Genomic DNA, 16,655 nt, shown 5'->3' with positions numbered 1-16,655 from the left:
CTTTTTGTACAGGTCATGCCTTCCCCAGAAAAGCCCCCAATGATCCACAAATCTGAAATCCTGGCCCCTGCACTAATTTCTCAGCCACACATTCACCTGCCTATTCTTACCCTTTCAGCATCCTCCCTGGTTCCCTAATTTCTCTCTTCAGGACTTCATCCCTTTTCCTACCTGTTACCATTGGTACCTATATGTATCATGACTTCTGGCTGCTCACCGTTCCTCTTTAAAACGATGTGGATCAGATCTGAGTCACCCCTGACCCTGGCACTGGGACGCAACATACCACCTGGGTGTCTCTTTCACACCTGCAAAATTTCCTGTCTGTTCCCCTGACTATTGAATCCCCTATCACCACTGCACTCCTCTTCTCCTCCCGGCTCTTTGAGCATCAAACCACAGTCAGTGTCAGAGACCCCGTTCCTACGGCTTTCCACTGGTAGCTTGCTCCACCCCCCACCAACAGTATCCAAAGCAGTATACTTGTTATCAAGGGGAACGATACACTCTGCAGTGTCTGTTTTCTCCCTTTCACTCACCTAACAATCACCCAGCTGCCTACCTCCTGCATCTTAGAGGTGACTACCTGTCTGTAGCTCCTATCTATTGCCTCCTCATTCTCCCTAATGAGCTGCAGTCCATCCAGCTGCAATTCCAGTTCCCCAACGTGATCTCTAAGGAGCTGCAGCTGAGTGTACTTCATGCAGATGTCTCCTGGAACTCCTACATCTGACATGAAGAACACACATCTGACCCTGAACCCATTCTCACTACACTAGTTAGGCCTAATAGACAAAGAAAGAAAGTGAAACTAAACAGTATCTTACCGTAACTTTCACCTCTCCTTGCCAAAGCCTCTTTGGTCCTACCATATACAATAAGACTTCCTTACTCCCTGTCATTACCACTTAATTGCCAGTTGCATATTTATGTTCACCTTCACTACTCAGTGACTTACCATTTAGCAAATGTTGTTTTCCTATTTTGTGTAGCAAAGTGAATGACCTCACCTTTTTCAACATTCTATCATATCCACTGTGTTCTTGCTCACCCAGTCAATTTATAACTGAAGCTTTCATAGTCACGATCCTGCCAGTTTACAACTATAAGCAAACATAGAAATATGACTGTCACCTTCCACAGCTAAATCATTGATACAAGATTGTGGGTATCTGGATTGCAAGCATTATCCCACTGGTATGTCACCAGTGATATGTTGTCTAAGAGTGATTTGTTTATTCTTGCTTTCTGTCTGACAACCAATTCTCAGTCCATGTCAGTACATTCCCCAAGTTCTCGATGTTCCCTCCTGCACAGGAACTTCTGAGAAACCAAATGCACCAGCTCCACTGATATTCCCTTATCCATTCTATTACTTGTATCTTCAGAGAACTCCAGAAAATAAGTCAAACACGATATACCTTTCATAAATCAATGCTGACTCTGCTCAGTCCTAGTATTCTGTTCATCACACTCTACCATTACAAGATAGAGTCATTGAGTAATACAGCATGGAAACAGGCCCTGAGCAGCACCTCATCTATGTCATCCAAAGTGCCCACCTGAGCAAGTTCTAATGGCCCACGTCTCTCTAAACCTTTCCCATCCATGTGTCTGTCCAAATGTTTTATAAATTTTGTAATTCTACTCAAACTTGCCCCCAGGTTCCCTTTAAATCTTTCTCATCCTGTCCTAAATCTAGCCTTCAGGTTTTAGACTCCCCTAGCCTGGGAAAAAGACTGACCATCCACCTTATCTATGTTCTGCATGGTCTTCCTTCACCCTTCAGCCTCCTATACTCCAGAGAAAACAGTCCCAGCCTACCCAGTCTCTCCTAATAACTCAAGTCCTCCAGTCCTGGCAACATTCTTGCGAATCTTTTCTACATCCTCTGTAGTTTAATCACATCCTTCCTATAGCTAGGCAAACAGAACTACACACAATGCTCCAAGTGCCAGCTCACTGATATCTAGTACAGCTGTAACATGATGTCCTAACTCTCTTGCTGAGTCCTCTACTACTGGAGGCAACCATGCCAAATGCTTTCTTCACTACCCTCTTTACTGTGTTACCACTTGGGGGAACAATGCATTTGTACTCACAAATCTCTCTGTCCTACCATTAGCTGCACATGACCTGCCCAGGCTTAACTACCCCCAAAAAATGTTCACGATACATTAAAGCATTTTCCCTACCACTGATGATAGACTAAAAGGTCAGTAGTTCCCTGTTTTCTCTACCTTTCCTTTCTTAAAAAGCTGTGTTATGTTTGCTACACTCCAATTTACAAAATTCAGAGTTTAGGAACAATTCCAGAATCTGTATAACTTTAGAAGGCAATGACTAAAGCATCCACTATATCTACAATCACCTCCTTCAAAACTCTGGGATATAGATCATCAGTTCCCTGGGACTTATCAGCCTTCAAGCTCACCCACTTCTCTAGTACCAATGTTTGACTAACAGGTCCTTCAGTTCCTCATTTTCACCAGATCTTTCATTTTCTTATATATCCAGCAGATTTTGTGTAGTTTCTTCCATGAAGGCAGACACAAAGTAATTGATGTATTTGGCTTGCATATTAAGTTAGAATCTATAGAAGCACAGAAGGAGGAAGCGGAATAATAGAGGAAGTGGACACAGTGGATTTGGAGATCCAGTGATAGAAATCAGTTAATACCGCACCATGATATTTTTCCAGATCTGAAAATAGTGCTTCATATTACAAAATTCCAATATTAATGAATAAGCAGTATAGTCACTACAGATGCTGCTCACAAAATGCATCGATAGTTTAAGTTGCTTACCTGTTGTAATTGGTGAATGTGACACTAAATGGTGGTGCAGCACCTATTCCATGGTTCATGCACACTGTACCAGCTCACCTGATCCAGGATCAGCACAACAATATTTCACATTTACCACATTCCCCGATTCCACTCGCTTTTCCACACTTCCGAAACCAAGCTTTGCCAAAGTTAGCTTTGGTTCCCAACTCACTGAAATTGACCTCCCTAGCTTTGCTGGTCATCTGAACCTTCCTTCGCTGTCTCTAAGCCTGATTCCAGGATTCCAACTCACAAATCCTCTTAAAATTCAAAACATTCTCTCAAATATTCATGAATTCAGAAATCTCTCCCCAGTGCTTTCAAATCCACCAGAGGCCTCAAATGATGGACATGATCGGAAGTTCCATGCTGTGCTACTCTATGACTTTTATCCTGAGATCTACCTCTACTTCTCTAATGCTCTTGCGCTTTTCCTTCAACCATTCTGGTTCTAAAACCCCCTGATGCTTTTGAAACTGCAGATTTGCTACTTCTCTTGTAAGACTACCAATTCACAATTAGCTTGGAAATTCTGGTGGTGTCCTTAACAGGAAATCAGAATTTAGAATGATTCTTCTTCCTTCTGTTGTAAGGCTAAAATATCAGGATAAAACAGAGAAATTGTAGTGTCTCTTAAATATTGCTGCTGGACCTGTTTTCACCACTTCCCTAGGCAACTGTGTTAAATAAATTGCCTCGCAAATCACTAACTTTTTCCCTCTCACCTTTAAGCCAATGCTCCCTAGTATTTCACATGTCTACGCTAGGATAAAGACTCTATCTACTCTAACTATGGCTCTCATAATTTCATCAACTTATATCAGGTCCCTCTTCAGCCCCCAACAGTCCAGAGAAAACAGTCTAAGTTTGTCCAACTAGATCTGACAGGATTTTATCGGTTTCAATGAGATTTCCTCTCATTCTTCAGTACACTAGAGAACATGGCTCTAAGTCACTCATCTCTATTCATGTCAGGCCTGACATCCCAGAGTGTCCTTCCTTATCAACTGAGGAGACCAAAACTCCAGGCTACCAAGATCCTCTTACAATGAAGGCCATCAGACCATTTGACTTCCTAGTTGCTTGCTGCACAGGAGCACTTGTGGTTAGTGGCTGGTGTACAGTGAAATCCAAGTCTTGTTGCATCTACTCTTTTTTTCAGTCTGCCCCAAAAACCAAAGAGGTTAACTGAAGCTGCCCAATCACCCAACTTTTCCAGATTATATGGCAATGTATTCATCTCGCTCACAGCTGACATCCTTCCCCCTTTCCCCAACAGGCTAGGATGACAAACACACTGTGTAAACCTTTGAAAATACCAAAGGGTAAACAATCAGGAAACCTATTAAGAAAGTAAAAGCTGTACTTCAAATCATTCTGAATGAAATTAGAAGCAGTTGCCCAGAACAGTGAGAACAGATACTGTGTTGAATGAATCCCTACCTGTTTGTACCTCGGTGTGTATCCTGCCCTCTATAGGTAGTGGAGTTGTGGCTCGCAGCTGAGCTTTGGCTCGTCTCCTGGCAACAGCCCTCCTCTGCATTTCTTGCTGTCGCTGGATCTCAATAGGGTCAGGCTGGGCTGTCTATTGGTTTGGTAAGATGTGAAAAGTACATGTTTTATAGGTGCTTGTTCTTTTCGAAAAGAAACATACCATTAAAATACACATTAAAGGAAGCTCAGTGATACTGAACACATCTACGAGCTTGAAAAGCTTTCATCAAACTACTGCATTATCCAACCACTCTCTGTTTGATATTATAGTCATTTTTTTGCATTTGCCTCAAATTGTGCTTTACCCTTAATTCACAAACCTAAAGACTTGCATCAGGAACACTTTTCATTGCAACTATAACCAAGTCACATCAGCCTTTTACAATCTTCAATGGTCACTCAATAAAGCAAAACGTGCACAAATATGCAGAAATGAAATAGCGCAGCTTAAAGGTACAACAGTTCATGCTGCTCACAGCTGCAGTCTCCCAACTCCAGGGAAGAAAAGCAGAAAATATGGGAAACACTTCAGTGGGAAAGGAAACAAAAACAACATTCAGGTCCCCGACCCTATGGAACTGGGATGAAGCTAAAATAGAGAACCTGCAGAGGTGGTGGTGGGAAAGGAAAAGTGGCTACCTCCAGTAATAAAGGGGCCACTCAGTGTATGTTTATGAACTTCTGCTGCTGTAGCCCCTCCAATTCAAGGTTCGATGTGTTGTGTATTCAGAGATGCTCTTCTGCACAATACTGTTGTAACTTGTGGTTATTTGAGCTGCTGTTTCCTTCCTGTCAGCCTGACCATTCTCCTCTGACCTCTTTCATTAGCAAGGCACTTTTCCCACAGAACTGCCGCTCACTGGATTTTTTTTTCTCTTGCATCATTCTCTTTAAATTCTACAAATTGTTGTGCATGAAAATCCCAGGAAATCAGCAGTTTCTGAGAAACTCAAACCACCCTGTCTGGTACCAACGATCGTTCCACAGTCAAAGTCATTTCTTCCCTATTCTGATGTTTGGTCTGAACAAACGAAACTCTTGACCATTCTGATGCTTTCTTGCGGAAGAAGGTGGGGTGGGGGAAAGTCGTTGCTTTGCTGCTGCTTGTGCATGGGAGGGGAGAGTGGGGGGGCTTTGGGGTTCTAACTTTTTAACTGTCACTCATTCTTTGGGGCACTCTTCTGTTTTTGTGGACGTCTACAAAGAAAAAGAACTTCAGGATGTATATTGTATACACTTCTCTGATATTAAACTATGTCTACATGCTTTTATGCATCGAGTTGCATAAAGTTGAGTAGTTGAGTAGAGGGGAAAGCATGACCCCAGAAGGCATATCAAGGCTTTTTGGTCAACACTTTATTAAAGACTAGAAAGCAGGCCATCTTTCTCCCTCTCATTTACTATAGCCTAACTCACAGAACATATCTTATAGTCCTGCAAGATGAAACACAAAGCTGCATAGTCAGCCTCTCACCATCTGAACCCATCTCAGCTTATCTCATTCAATCACAGAAACTGTCTGATTCATCTTTCCTGCCACCTTCTCAGTAATTGCCATTTTATCTTTCCTTCCTCGAGCTACATAGGCTCTTCAGAGTGATACATTGGTGTGCTTCTCTCTCCACAGCTGCTGAGTATTCCCAGCAATTCTTGCTTTTATTCCATGTTTCCAGGATTCAGTTATTTTTTGTTTGATTTTAACTGTGCTGGAGATTTGGGTCTGGTACAGATTGTGTGCAATTTGCACATTCTTCCTGTAAACCCCTGAGTTGCTACTCCTTCCCACCACCATCCCAAGGGCTCCATTCTTCCCAGTTCCCAGAGACATGCTAGAAAGTTAAATGGTCACTGTACATCACCACTTGGTGTAGGTAAATAGCAAAAAAGATTAAAGGGATTTCTAGGGTATGTAAGTGATTAGTTGCTGAGGGAAAAGGAGATTGATGAGATTGGTATGCCAGAAGCCAGCACAGCTTGATGGACTGAACAGACTCCTTCTATGCAATAATAAGATTAAGCACTGATAGTCCAAATAATATCTGCTAATACTTGCACTCTATGTGGATTTTCTCCCACTGTAATTTTGGCTTCATATCCTTCTTAGATTCATTGTTATAAAGCACAGAAACAGACCCTTCAGCCCAATACACCATGCTGACTAAGTTGTGTACATTAGCTAGTTCCATTTGAATATGTTTGGCCTTTAAACCTTTCCCACCCGCATATCTGTCCAAATATCTTTTAAATGCTGCAACATCAGGGTTCCCAACCTGGGATCCTTGGACTCCTTGCTTAGTGGTATTTGTTCATGGCCAAAAAAATTTTGAGGGCCCCTACTCTAACAGCTCGTTCCATATACCCGGCACCAAATACATCACAATTGCCTACTTCGCCCTTGTATAAGCAAACAAAACATACAGAAAGTACCAGATGGGCTCAACGCCTTTCATGCACACTTTAAAAGGGAGAATAAAACTACACCTGTGTGAATCCCCACAGCATCTGGTGACCCTGTAATCTCTTTCTCAGAAGCCAACATCAGAACATCTTTCAAGAGGGTGAACCCTCGCAAGGCGTCAAGCTCTAATGGTGTACCTGGTAGGGCACTGAAAACGTGTGCTAACCAACTGGCAAAAGTGGTCAAGGATATCGTCAATGTGTCACTACTGCAATTGGAGGTTCCCACCTGCTTCAAAAGGGCGATAATCATACCTGTACTCAAGAAGACCAGGATGAGCTGCCCCAAGGACTATTGCCCAGTGGCACCCACAGCTACTACGGTGAAGTGCTTTAAGAGGTTGGTCATGGCCAGAATCAACTCCTGTCTCAGCATGACCTGTGCCTGTTGCAATTTGCCTACCACCACAATACGTCAACAATGCATGCAATCTCACTAGCTCTCCACAGTCTTGAACCACCTGGACAATAGTAATACCTACATTAGGCTACTGTTTATTGAGTACAGCTCAGTGTTCAACACAATCATTCCCTCAGTTCTTATCAAGAAGCTCCAAATCTGGGTCTCTGTACCTCTTTCTGCAACTGGATCCTTGACTTCTTCAGCAGGAGACCACAGTCTGTGCAGATCAGAAATAGCATCAACTCCTTAATGACAATCAACACTGGTGCACCTCAAGGATGTATACTTAGCCTAGTGCTCTACTCTCTCTACACTCACCATTGTGTGGATAGGCACAGCTCAAACACCATCTATAAATTTGCTGACGACACAACTATTATTGGCAGAACTTCAGATGGTGATGTGGAGGCGCACAGGAGCGAGGTAGATCAGCTGGTTGAGTGGTGTCATGGCAACAACCTTGCACTCAATGTCAATAAGATCAAGAAAATGATTGGAGAAAGTTGAGGGAACACATACCAGTCCTCTCTGAGGGATCAGAAGTGGAAAGGGTGAACATTTTCAAGTTCCTGAGCGTCAACATCTCTGAGGATCTACACTGAGCCCAAAAGTATAAAGTATAAAGTATATTGGCACGATTTCAAAGAAGGTAATATTTCTTAGGAATTTGATGAAAATTGATATGTCACCAAAACGCTTGCAAGTTTCTACATATGTACCGTGGAGAACATTCTAACTGGTTGCATTACTGTCTAGTACGGAGGGGCCACTGCACAGAATCAGAAAAAGCTACAGAAAGTTGTAAACTCAGACAGCTCCATCATTGGCACTAGCCTTCCCAGCATCCAGAACACCTTCAAAAGGAGATGCCTCAAAATAGCACTATCCATCATTAAGGACCCCATCACCCAGGACATGCCCTCTTCTCATCGCTACCATCAAGGAGGAGATACAGGAGCCTAAGGACTTGCACTCGTCATTTCAGAAACAGCTTTTTCCCCTTCTCTATCAGATTTCTGAATGGACAATGAAGTTATGCACACTACCTTAGCACTTCTTCCCTCTCCTTTCACGCTAATTATTTAATTTAATTTTCTTTTTTTATATAGATCTTAGGTGCTAAGTTAAGGACAGGACCTTGAGGGTTGAGATTTCAGAATTGCTACCCATGTCACAAGCTAGTGACACTAGACTAGGAAGATTATACAATTAAATACATGGCTAAGGAGTTGGTGTAGGAGACGGGGCGTAAAATTTTTAGATCATTGGCTCTCTTCCAGGAAAGGTGGGACCTGTACAGATGGGATGGCTTGCACCTGAACTGGAGGGGGACTAATAACCTAATGGGAAGGTTTGTTAATGCTGCCCGGTGGAGTTTAAACTAGAGTTGCAGGGGGATGAGAACCATAGTGCCAGGGTACAGATAGTGGAGAGGTTGTAGAGGCAAATGTTGGTAAGACCTCAGAAAAAGTTAGGAATCAAAAAGTTGAGCATGATGCGACTAGTGTCCTGAGATGCCTATATTTCAATGCAAGAAGTATTGTAGGAAAGGTGGATAATACTGCTGAAGATGAAGTAGTTGGTTTACAAACAGAGGAGAGACTATTGATGGGGCAAAATTGCAGTTAACAGGATGAGTTGCGACATAAAAGGCGGACAAAATCAAAAAGGGTGAATACGGGATTGAAGGTGTTATATTTGAATGCACAAAGCACATGGAATAAAGTAGATGAACTTGCAGCACAGTTGCACATTGGAAGGTATGATGTTGTAGGCATGGCTGAAAGATTATAGATGGGAGCTTAATATCCAAGGGTACACATTGTTCCGAAAGGACAGGCAGGAAGGCAGAGTTGCTCTGTTGGTAAAAAAATTAAATCAAGTCATTAGAAAGAGGCGATATAGAGTTATAAGGGGTTGAATCATTGTGGTTAGAGCTAAGGAACTGGAAGGGTAAGAATACCCTGCTGGGAGCTCGATACAGACCCCAAACAGTACTAAGGGTGTGCCCTACAAGTTACAATAGGAGATAGAAAATGCATGCCAAATGGCAATGTTACAATAGACATGGGGGAGATCAATATGTAGATAAATTGGGAAAATCAGGTTGGTGCTGGATTCCAGGAGGGGAAATTTCTAGAGTGCCCATGATGGCTTTTTAGAACAGATGGTGGTTGAGCCCACTAAGGGATCAGCTATTCTGGACTGGGTGTTGTGCAATGAACCAGAATTGATTAGAAACCTTAAGGTAAAAGAACCCTTAGGAGCAAGTGATCATAATATGACCGAATTCACCCTTAAATTTGAGAAGCTAGAGTCAGATGTATCAGTATTACTGTGGAGTAAAGGGAAGTAAAGAAGCATGAGAGAGGAGTTGGCCAGAATTGATTGGAAAAGAACACTGGCAGGGATGATGGCAGAGCAGCAATAGCTGGAATTTCTGTAAACAATTCGGAAGGCACAGGGTATATACATTCCAAAGAGGAAGAAGTATTCTAAAGGAAAGATGACACAACTGTGGCTAACAAGAGAAGTCAAAGCCAACATAAAAGCCAAAGAGAGGGCATATATTAGAGGGATTGGGAAGCTTTTAAAAATCAACAGAAGACAACTGAAAAAGTCATTCAGAAGGTAAAGATGGAAATCAAAAGCTAGCTAGCCAATAATATTAAAGAGGATACCAAAAGTTTCCTCAGATACATAAAGTGTAAAAGAGACTGCTGGAAAACGATGCTGGAGAGATAGTAATGAGGGACAAGGAAATGGGGGGCAAATTGAATAGGTATTTTGCATCTGTCTTCACTGTGGAAGACACTAGCAGTATGGTGGAAGTTCCAGGTGTCAGGCATCATGAAGTGTGTGAAGTTACCATAACATGAGAGAAGGTTCTTGAGAAACTGAAAAGTCTGAAAGTAGATAAGTCACCTGGACCAGATGGTGTACACTTCAGAATTCAAAAGAGATGGCTGAAGAGATCATAGAGGCATTAGGAATGACCTTTCAAGAATCACTAGATTCTGGAAGACTGAAAAATTGCAGATTCACTCCATTCTTCAGGAAGTGAGAGAGACAGAAGAAAGGAAACTATAGGCCAGTTAGTCTGACTTCTCTCAGTGGTTGGAAAGATGTTAGAGTCAATTATCAAGGATGACATCTCAGGGTACTTAGCAGCACATAATAAAATAGGCTGTACTCAGCATGGATTCCTCAAGGGAAGATCTTGCCTGACAAATTTGTTGCAACCCTTGGAAGAAATAACAAGCAGAATAAACAAAGGAGAATTGGTTAATGTTGTGCACTTGGATCTTCAGAAGGTCTTTGACAAGTGCCACACATGAGACTGCTTAACAAGCTATGACCCCATGGTATTACAGGAAAGATTCTAGCATGGATAAAGTAGTGGCTGACTGGCAGGAGGCAAAGAGTGGAAATAAAGGTAGCCTTTTCTGGCTGGCTGCCGGTGACTAGTGGTGTTCCACAGGGGTCTGTGTTGGGATCGATTCTTTTTACGTTATTTGTCAATGATCTGGATAATAGAATTGATGGCTTTGTTGAAAAGATTGCAGATGACATGAAGATAGGTGGAGGGGCAGGTAGATTTGAGGAAGTAGAGAGGCTACAGAAAGACTTAAGTTACGAGAATGGGCAAAGAAATGGCAGATGGAATACAGTATCGGGAAGTGTAAGGTCATGCATTTTGGTAGAAGAAATGAAAGGGTTGACTATTTTCTAAATGGAAAGAAAATACAAAAATACTGAGGTGCAAAAGGACTTGGGAGTCCATGTGCAGGACTCCCTAAAGGTTAATTTTCAGGTTGAGTCTCTGGTGAGGAAGCCAAATGCAATGATAGCATTCATTTCAAGAGGACTAGAATATAAAAGCAAGGACATAATGTTAAGACATTTGAAAGAACTGGTGAGAGGCCTCACTTGGAGTATTGTGAGCAGTTTGCGGCCCCTATCTTAGAAAGGATGTGCTGCAACTGGAGACGGTACAAAGGAGGTTCACGAAAGTGATTCCAGGATTGAATGAATAATATACGAAGAGCATCTGATGGCTCTGGGCCTGTATTCACTAGAATTCAAAAGAATGAGGGATGACCTCATTGAAACCAATCGACCTTGAAACAGTGGATGTGATGAAGATGTTTCCTTTGGTTGGAGTGTCTAAGACCAGAGGGCACAGCCTCAGAATAGACGGGTGTCATTTAAACATGGAGATGAGGAGGAATTTCTTTAGCCAGAGAGTGGTGATTCTTTGCTACAGGCAGCTGTGGAGGCCAAGTCTTTATGTATATTTAAGGTAGAGGTTAGATTGTGGCTGAGAGTAAAATTGGATCAGCCATGATGAAATGGCAGAGCAGACTCGATGGGCCAAATGGCCCAATTCTGCTCCTATATCTTATGGTCTTATTATAATTTATAGTTTATTATGTATTGCAATGTACTGTTGCCATAAAACAACAGATTTCACAATATACACCAGTGATATTAAACCTGATTCCGATATTCCAACATTCTTACTTTTTATTTGATGTTTCTATAACATCCATTTTCTTATATCCATATTCAAAAACTGTCTGTTCCCAAACATGGTCAACCAAAATGCTAATTTTTAAAAATCATTTTTATCTCTTTCCCTCTGGAAATTAAGCCTAGAGCTTTGCATTCTGTCATTCCTTCAGTAACTTACGTTATTCACAGACAGTTTTATGCCTCTATCCGATTTAATTTCATTCTTTCCCATGAATAAGTGAGTAGAATTGAATTTTACTTCGCTGCTTATGTATCCACACTTTAAGTATGTTTACTACTTCGCTGCTTTCCTCTTCAACTATATCTTCAATGTAGTATCAGCTCAATGACCTCCAGTTCTTGAGCTTTATCACTCATGTGTAGGAGCCCAAAGCACCTACAATACACAGATTAAAGTTTTTAACATTATGAGAGGCATGGATCGAGTAGGCAGATGGTATCTTTTACCCAGGGTCAAAATGTCAAATACTAAAGAGTGTGCACTTAAAGTGAGGAGAGGGAAGTTCAAAGAAAATGTGGAGGGCAAGTTTTTTTCACACAGAGACTGCTGAGTTGCTGGAATGTGTTGTCAGGGGTGGTTGTGGAAGCAAATACAACAGAGACATTCAAAAGTGTTTTAGGTAGGTTGATGAATATGCAGAGAATGGAGGAATATACATTGGTATAATCTAGAATACTATTGAAGGTTCAAAGTTCAAACACTGCAAGTCCAGTTCACAGGTTCAATGGCAGGGGAGCTTTGTGGCCTCAGCTGTTGCATGCACAAGGCTCTTATGCCATGGGATCGTCTGTTGCAGCCACCCAGGGAAGAAGGCACTGAAGCTGGTGTGAAAGAGAGCTGGAGACCATGCTGGGTTGGGGGCTGGCCCTTCCACTGGTGGGAGACAAGTTGGACTGCATTCATCTGCAGCTGCACCAGTGTGTGATAAGGACTACTGCACCATTAATCTTCAGGCCATGAGATACAGGGTGTTGCACTACATATATTTTTTGTGACTATTATCCTTTTCTGTTATTGCTGTATGTGCTGTGTGTGACTGTTGGTACTGTGTTTTGCATCTTATCCCCAGAGGTGCTTTGTTTGGCCGTATTCGTATGTATGATTGAATGACAATTAAACTTGAACTTGAATACAGACATTGTGTAGACAGAAGGGATTAACTTGGTTTTGCATTTAATTAGTTCAGCACATCATCATGGACTGAAGGGCCTGATCGTGTGCTACATCAATCTATAATCTACATACTGAAAATGGTGGTAAAGGCTTTCAGTACACTGCCCTCTATCACGAGATTACAAGTTCAGACATTATATTGTAACTGTACAAGTCATTGTTGAGGCTGCACTGGGTACTGTGTACAGTTTTGGTTACCCTGTTATAGGAAAGACATGACTAAACTGGAAAGGATGCCAAAGATTGACAAGGATATTGCCAGGTCCAGAGGGCCTGAGTTATAGAGTTGGTCAGGTTAGGTCTTTATTCCTTGGAACAGAGGAGAATTAGGGAAGAACCTATAAAAGTGCTTAAAATTATAAGGTGAATCTAACAGTCTTTTCCAGGGTAGGGGAGTCCACAACTAGATTTTGTTTGAGTGGGGAAAGATTTAAAAGGGAACTGAGGGGCAACTTATTTTTGCAGAGGGTGTTGAATATGAAATGAGCAGCCAAAGTGGTTGAGACAGGTATAATAGAAGTGTTTAAGAAGCAGTTGGATAGGTATATGGGGATGGGCCAAACACAGGAAATTGGGACTAGCTGGGTTGGCATCATGGCCTCCATAGACTGGGTGGGCTGAAGGATCTTTATCTGTGCTGTAATCCTCTATAACACTATGACTCTATGGCTCTACTGCTTTCTGACAAATAAACCTCAATCAACTTTTTTGTTCTTTGGTGGTATTCTTCAAATCTCTTCTGTTCCTGGTCCAGATGAGCTCAATATCTTCTATGCTCGATTTGACCACCAGAACAGAGAGGAACCATTGTGCACCCCCATGTCTCCCTTTGGTGTCAGTGTCTGAGGATGACATGAGAGCTGATATCAAGAGAGTGAATCCAAGGAAAGCATCCAGTCTGGACGGAGTACCAGGCCGAGTACTGAAGACCTGTGCCACCAACTGGCTGGTGTATTCACAGATATCTTCAATCTCTCGCTCTGGCAGTGTGTGGTACCCACCTGCTTCAAGCAGGCTTCAGTCGTATGAGCGCCCAAGAAGAACATGGTAACCTGTCTAAATGACCTTCGCCCAGTGGCACTTACATCCATAGTGATAAAGTGTTCTGAAGGGCTGGTGTTGAAGCATATCTGCTCCTGTCTGAGTGGCAACCTGGATCCACTCCAATTCACCTAGCGAAGCAACAGGTTTATGGCAGATGCTATCTCGTTGGCTCTTCACACAACTCTAGAACATCTGGACAGCAAAGACATATACATCAGGATGCTCCTTATTGATTACAGCTCTGTATTTAACACCATCATCTCCTCAACAATAATCAGTAAGCTCCAAGACCTGGGCCTCAATACATCCTTGTGCAATTAGATCTGGGATTTCCTTACTTGTAGACACCAGTCAGTCAGTTTGAATTGGCAAAAATATCTCCTCCTCAATCTTCATCAGCACAGGAGTATTGCAGGGATGTTTACTTAGCCCCCTGCTCCATCTGCTTTACATCTATGTTGAGTAAGTACAGCTCCAACACCATATACAAGTTTGCTGATGACACCACTGTTGTGGGCTGTATCAAAGGGGGTAATGAATCAGCATACAGGAGGGAGATTGAAAATTTGGCTGAGTGGTGTAATAACAACAACCTCTCACTCAATGTCAATAAAACCAAGATCTGATAGTAGACTCTAAGAGAGGGAAACCAGGAGGGAGGTCCATGAGCCAGTAATCATCAGAGGATCAGAGGTGGAGAGGGTCAGTAACTTTAAATTCCTGGGTGTCACAATCTCAGAGGACCTATTCTGGACCCATCATATAAATATAATTGTGAAGAAAGCGCGACAATGCCTCTACATCCTCAGGAGTATGAAGAGAATCAACATGTCATTAAAAACCTTAGCAAATTTCTATAGATGTATGGTGGAATGTGTGACTATGCATTATAGCCTGGTATGGGAACACCAATGCATTTCAGTGGGAAGGCAGTGGATTTGACTTAGTATATCACAGGTAAAATCCTCCCAACCAATGAGTATATCTACATGAAACATTGCTACGAAAAGCAGCATCCATCATCAAAGATCCTCACCACCCAGACCATGCTCTTTTCTCACTGCTGCCATCAGGTAGAAGGTACAGGAGCCTCAGGACTTGCACTACCAGGTTCAAAAACAGTTATTACTCCTCAACCAACAGGTTCTTGAACAAAAGGGGATAACTAAACTCATTTATCTTGTTTGTTCATACTCATTATTTATTGCTATTTATTTATATCTGCATTTGCGCACTTTGTTTACAGTTCCTGATGTTTACAATTTACAGATACTGCTTACAGTTACTGTTCTAATTTGCTAAGATCTACTGTTCAAATTTGCTAAATATGCCCGCAGAGTAAATATGTCATGTTGTAAGTGGTGACACATATGTACTCTGATAATAAATTTTACTTTGAATTCAATTCAGAAAGTGCATCTGCTGTATTTGTTACATGCCTCCTGAGTATCTCATCAATGGTCCTGAATTTGTCTTACCACAATTATACTGATTTGCATACACACCTCAATAGGTTAATTAAATATACCCAACAGTTTACAAATCAGAACTTTTTTAATAAATTATATTCTCCAACTCTAATTGTTTTTATTATCTGATCTTTTAATACAGATTCTGAATCATATCAGTTACTGATGCTTATCTAATTGTCTTCTTTTTTAAGATAGGAATTGTATGATTTTGTTTATGTCCCCCAGCATTATTCTGCTTTTTTATACAATGTTTATATTCTCTGTTTTGACACAACGAGAGGAGCCATAGTTTGTAAGTACATTCCATATTTCCTTTTGCTCCACTTTAATTTTGTTGTTCTTGATTCCTGTGCTTGAAAGTTCCTGTTATGTTTTTCACCAAAATCTATGACAGAACACCCTGCCTCAATGTCCCTGCATTTCCCTGCAGTCAGACTTTCATATCCCAAATCTTCTGAGCTATTTATGCACTGACAGAATATTTACTGTTTTATTTTACATGTTCATACTCTCAATTGCTAAACTCACAATACTGCATTTCTTACTGTTTCTGTGGTTTCTGTTTCAAATATATCTTACCTTCATCTTTTTAGCTATTCATTCCCGATTAGTTTATCAGCTCTAGTGAAACTTCTTCCTCCAAGCAGATTTCTCTTTTAAACACTGCCCACTGTTGTTCTGCCTTTTTGTTAACATTCTCCCCCACAGTTTAAAAGATGGGAGAAAATCTCATCCTATCTTAAATGCTTATATCTGTGTTCTGGTTTTAAACATGTCTTTAAACTGTAGAGATTCTTATTTGGAATTACCTGTACTTAGCTGTGAGTAGAATTTTTGATTCAGTCTGTGCACCACCAGTATAGGAAAATTGATCTGGTTAAGGTTTTAACTTTCCTAATATTGAATGGCATCTCCGTAGGTGGGGTGGAGTTTGTTAGGTGTGTTCAGGAAGGTTTCCTGACACAATATATAGATAAGCCAACTTGAGGGGAGGCTGTACTTGATCTGGTATTGGGAAATGAACCTGGTCAGATCTCTCAGTGGGAGAGCATTTTGGAGGTAGTGACTACAACTCTTACCTCCTTCATCATAGTGCTGGAGAAGGATAGGAGCAGACAATTTGGGAAAACATTTAACTGGGGTAGGGGGAAATACGATGGTATTAGGCAGGAACTTGGGAGCATAAATTGGGAGCGGGTGTTCTCAGGGAAATGCATGGCAGAAATGTAGCAAATGTTAGTGGAATA

The 16,655-nt window shown here is 41.5% G+C and overlaps 1 protein-coding gene across 1 annotated transcript in view; it reads right to left on the bottom strand.

Moving 5' to 3' along the window:
• rsph3 (radial spoke head 3) overlaps positions 1-16,655 on the bottom strand; it is a 53,051-nt gene that overhangs the window by 24,313 nt on the left and 12,083 nt on the right. The window contains exon 3 of the mRNA XM_063055182.1: positions 4,272-4,413. Coding sequence (XP_062911252.1) covers positions 4,272-4,413 — 142 coding nt within the window. The remainder of the gene's footprint in view (positions 1-4,271; positions 4,414-16,655) is intronic.

This window comes from Mobula hypostoma, chromosome 8, assembly GCF_963921235.1.
Source record: "Mobula hypostoma chromosome 8, sMobHyp1.1, whole genome shotgun sequence".
Classification (NCBI taxonomy): Eukaryota; Metazoa; Chordata; class Chondrichthyes; order Myliobatiformes; family Myliobatidae; genus Mobula; species Mobula hypostoma.
Note: the sequence above shows the minus strand (reverse complement) of the source record. Positions and strands in the feature narration are given on the sequence as shown.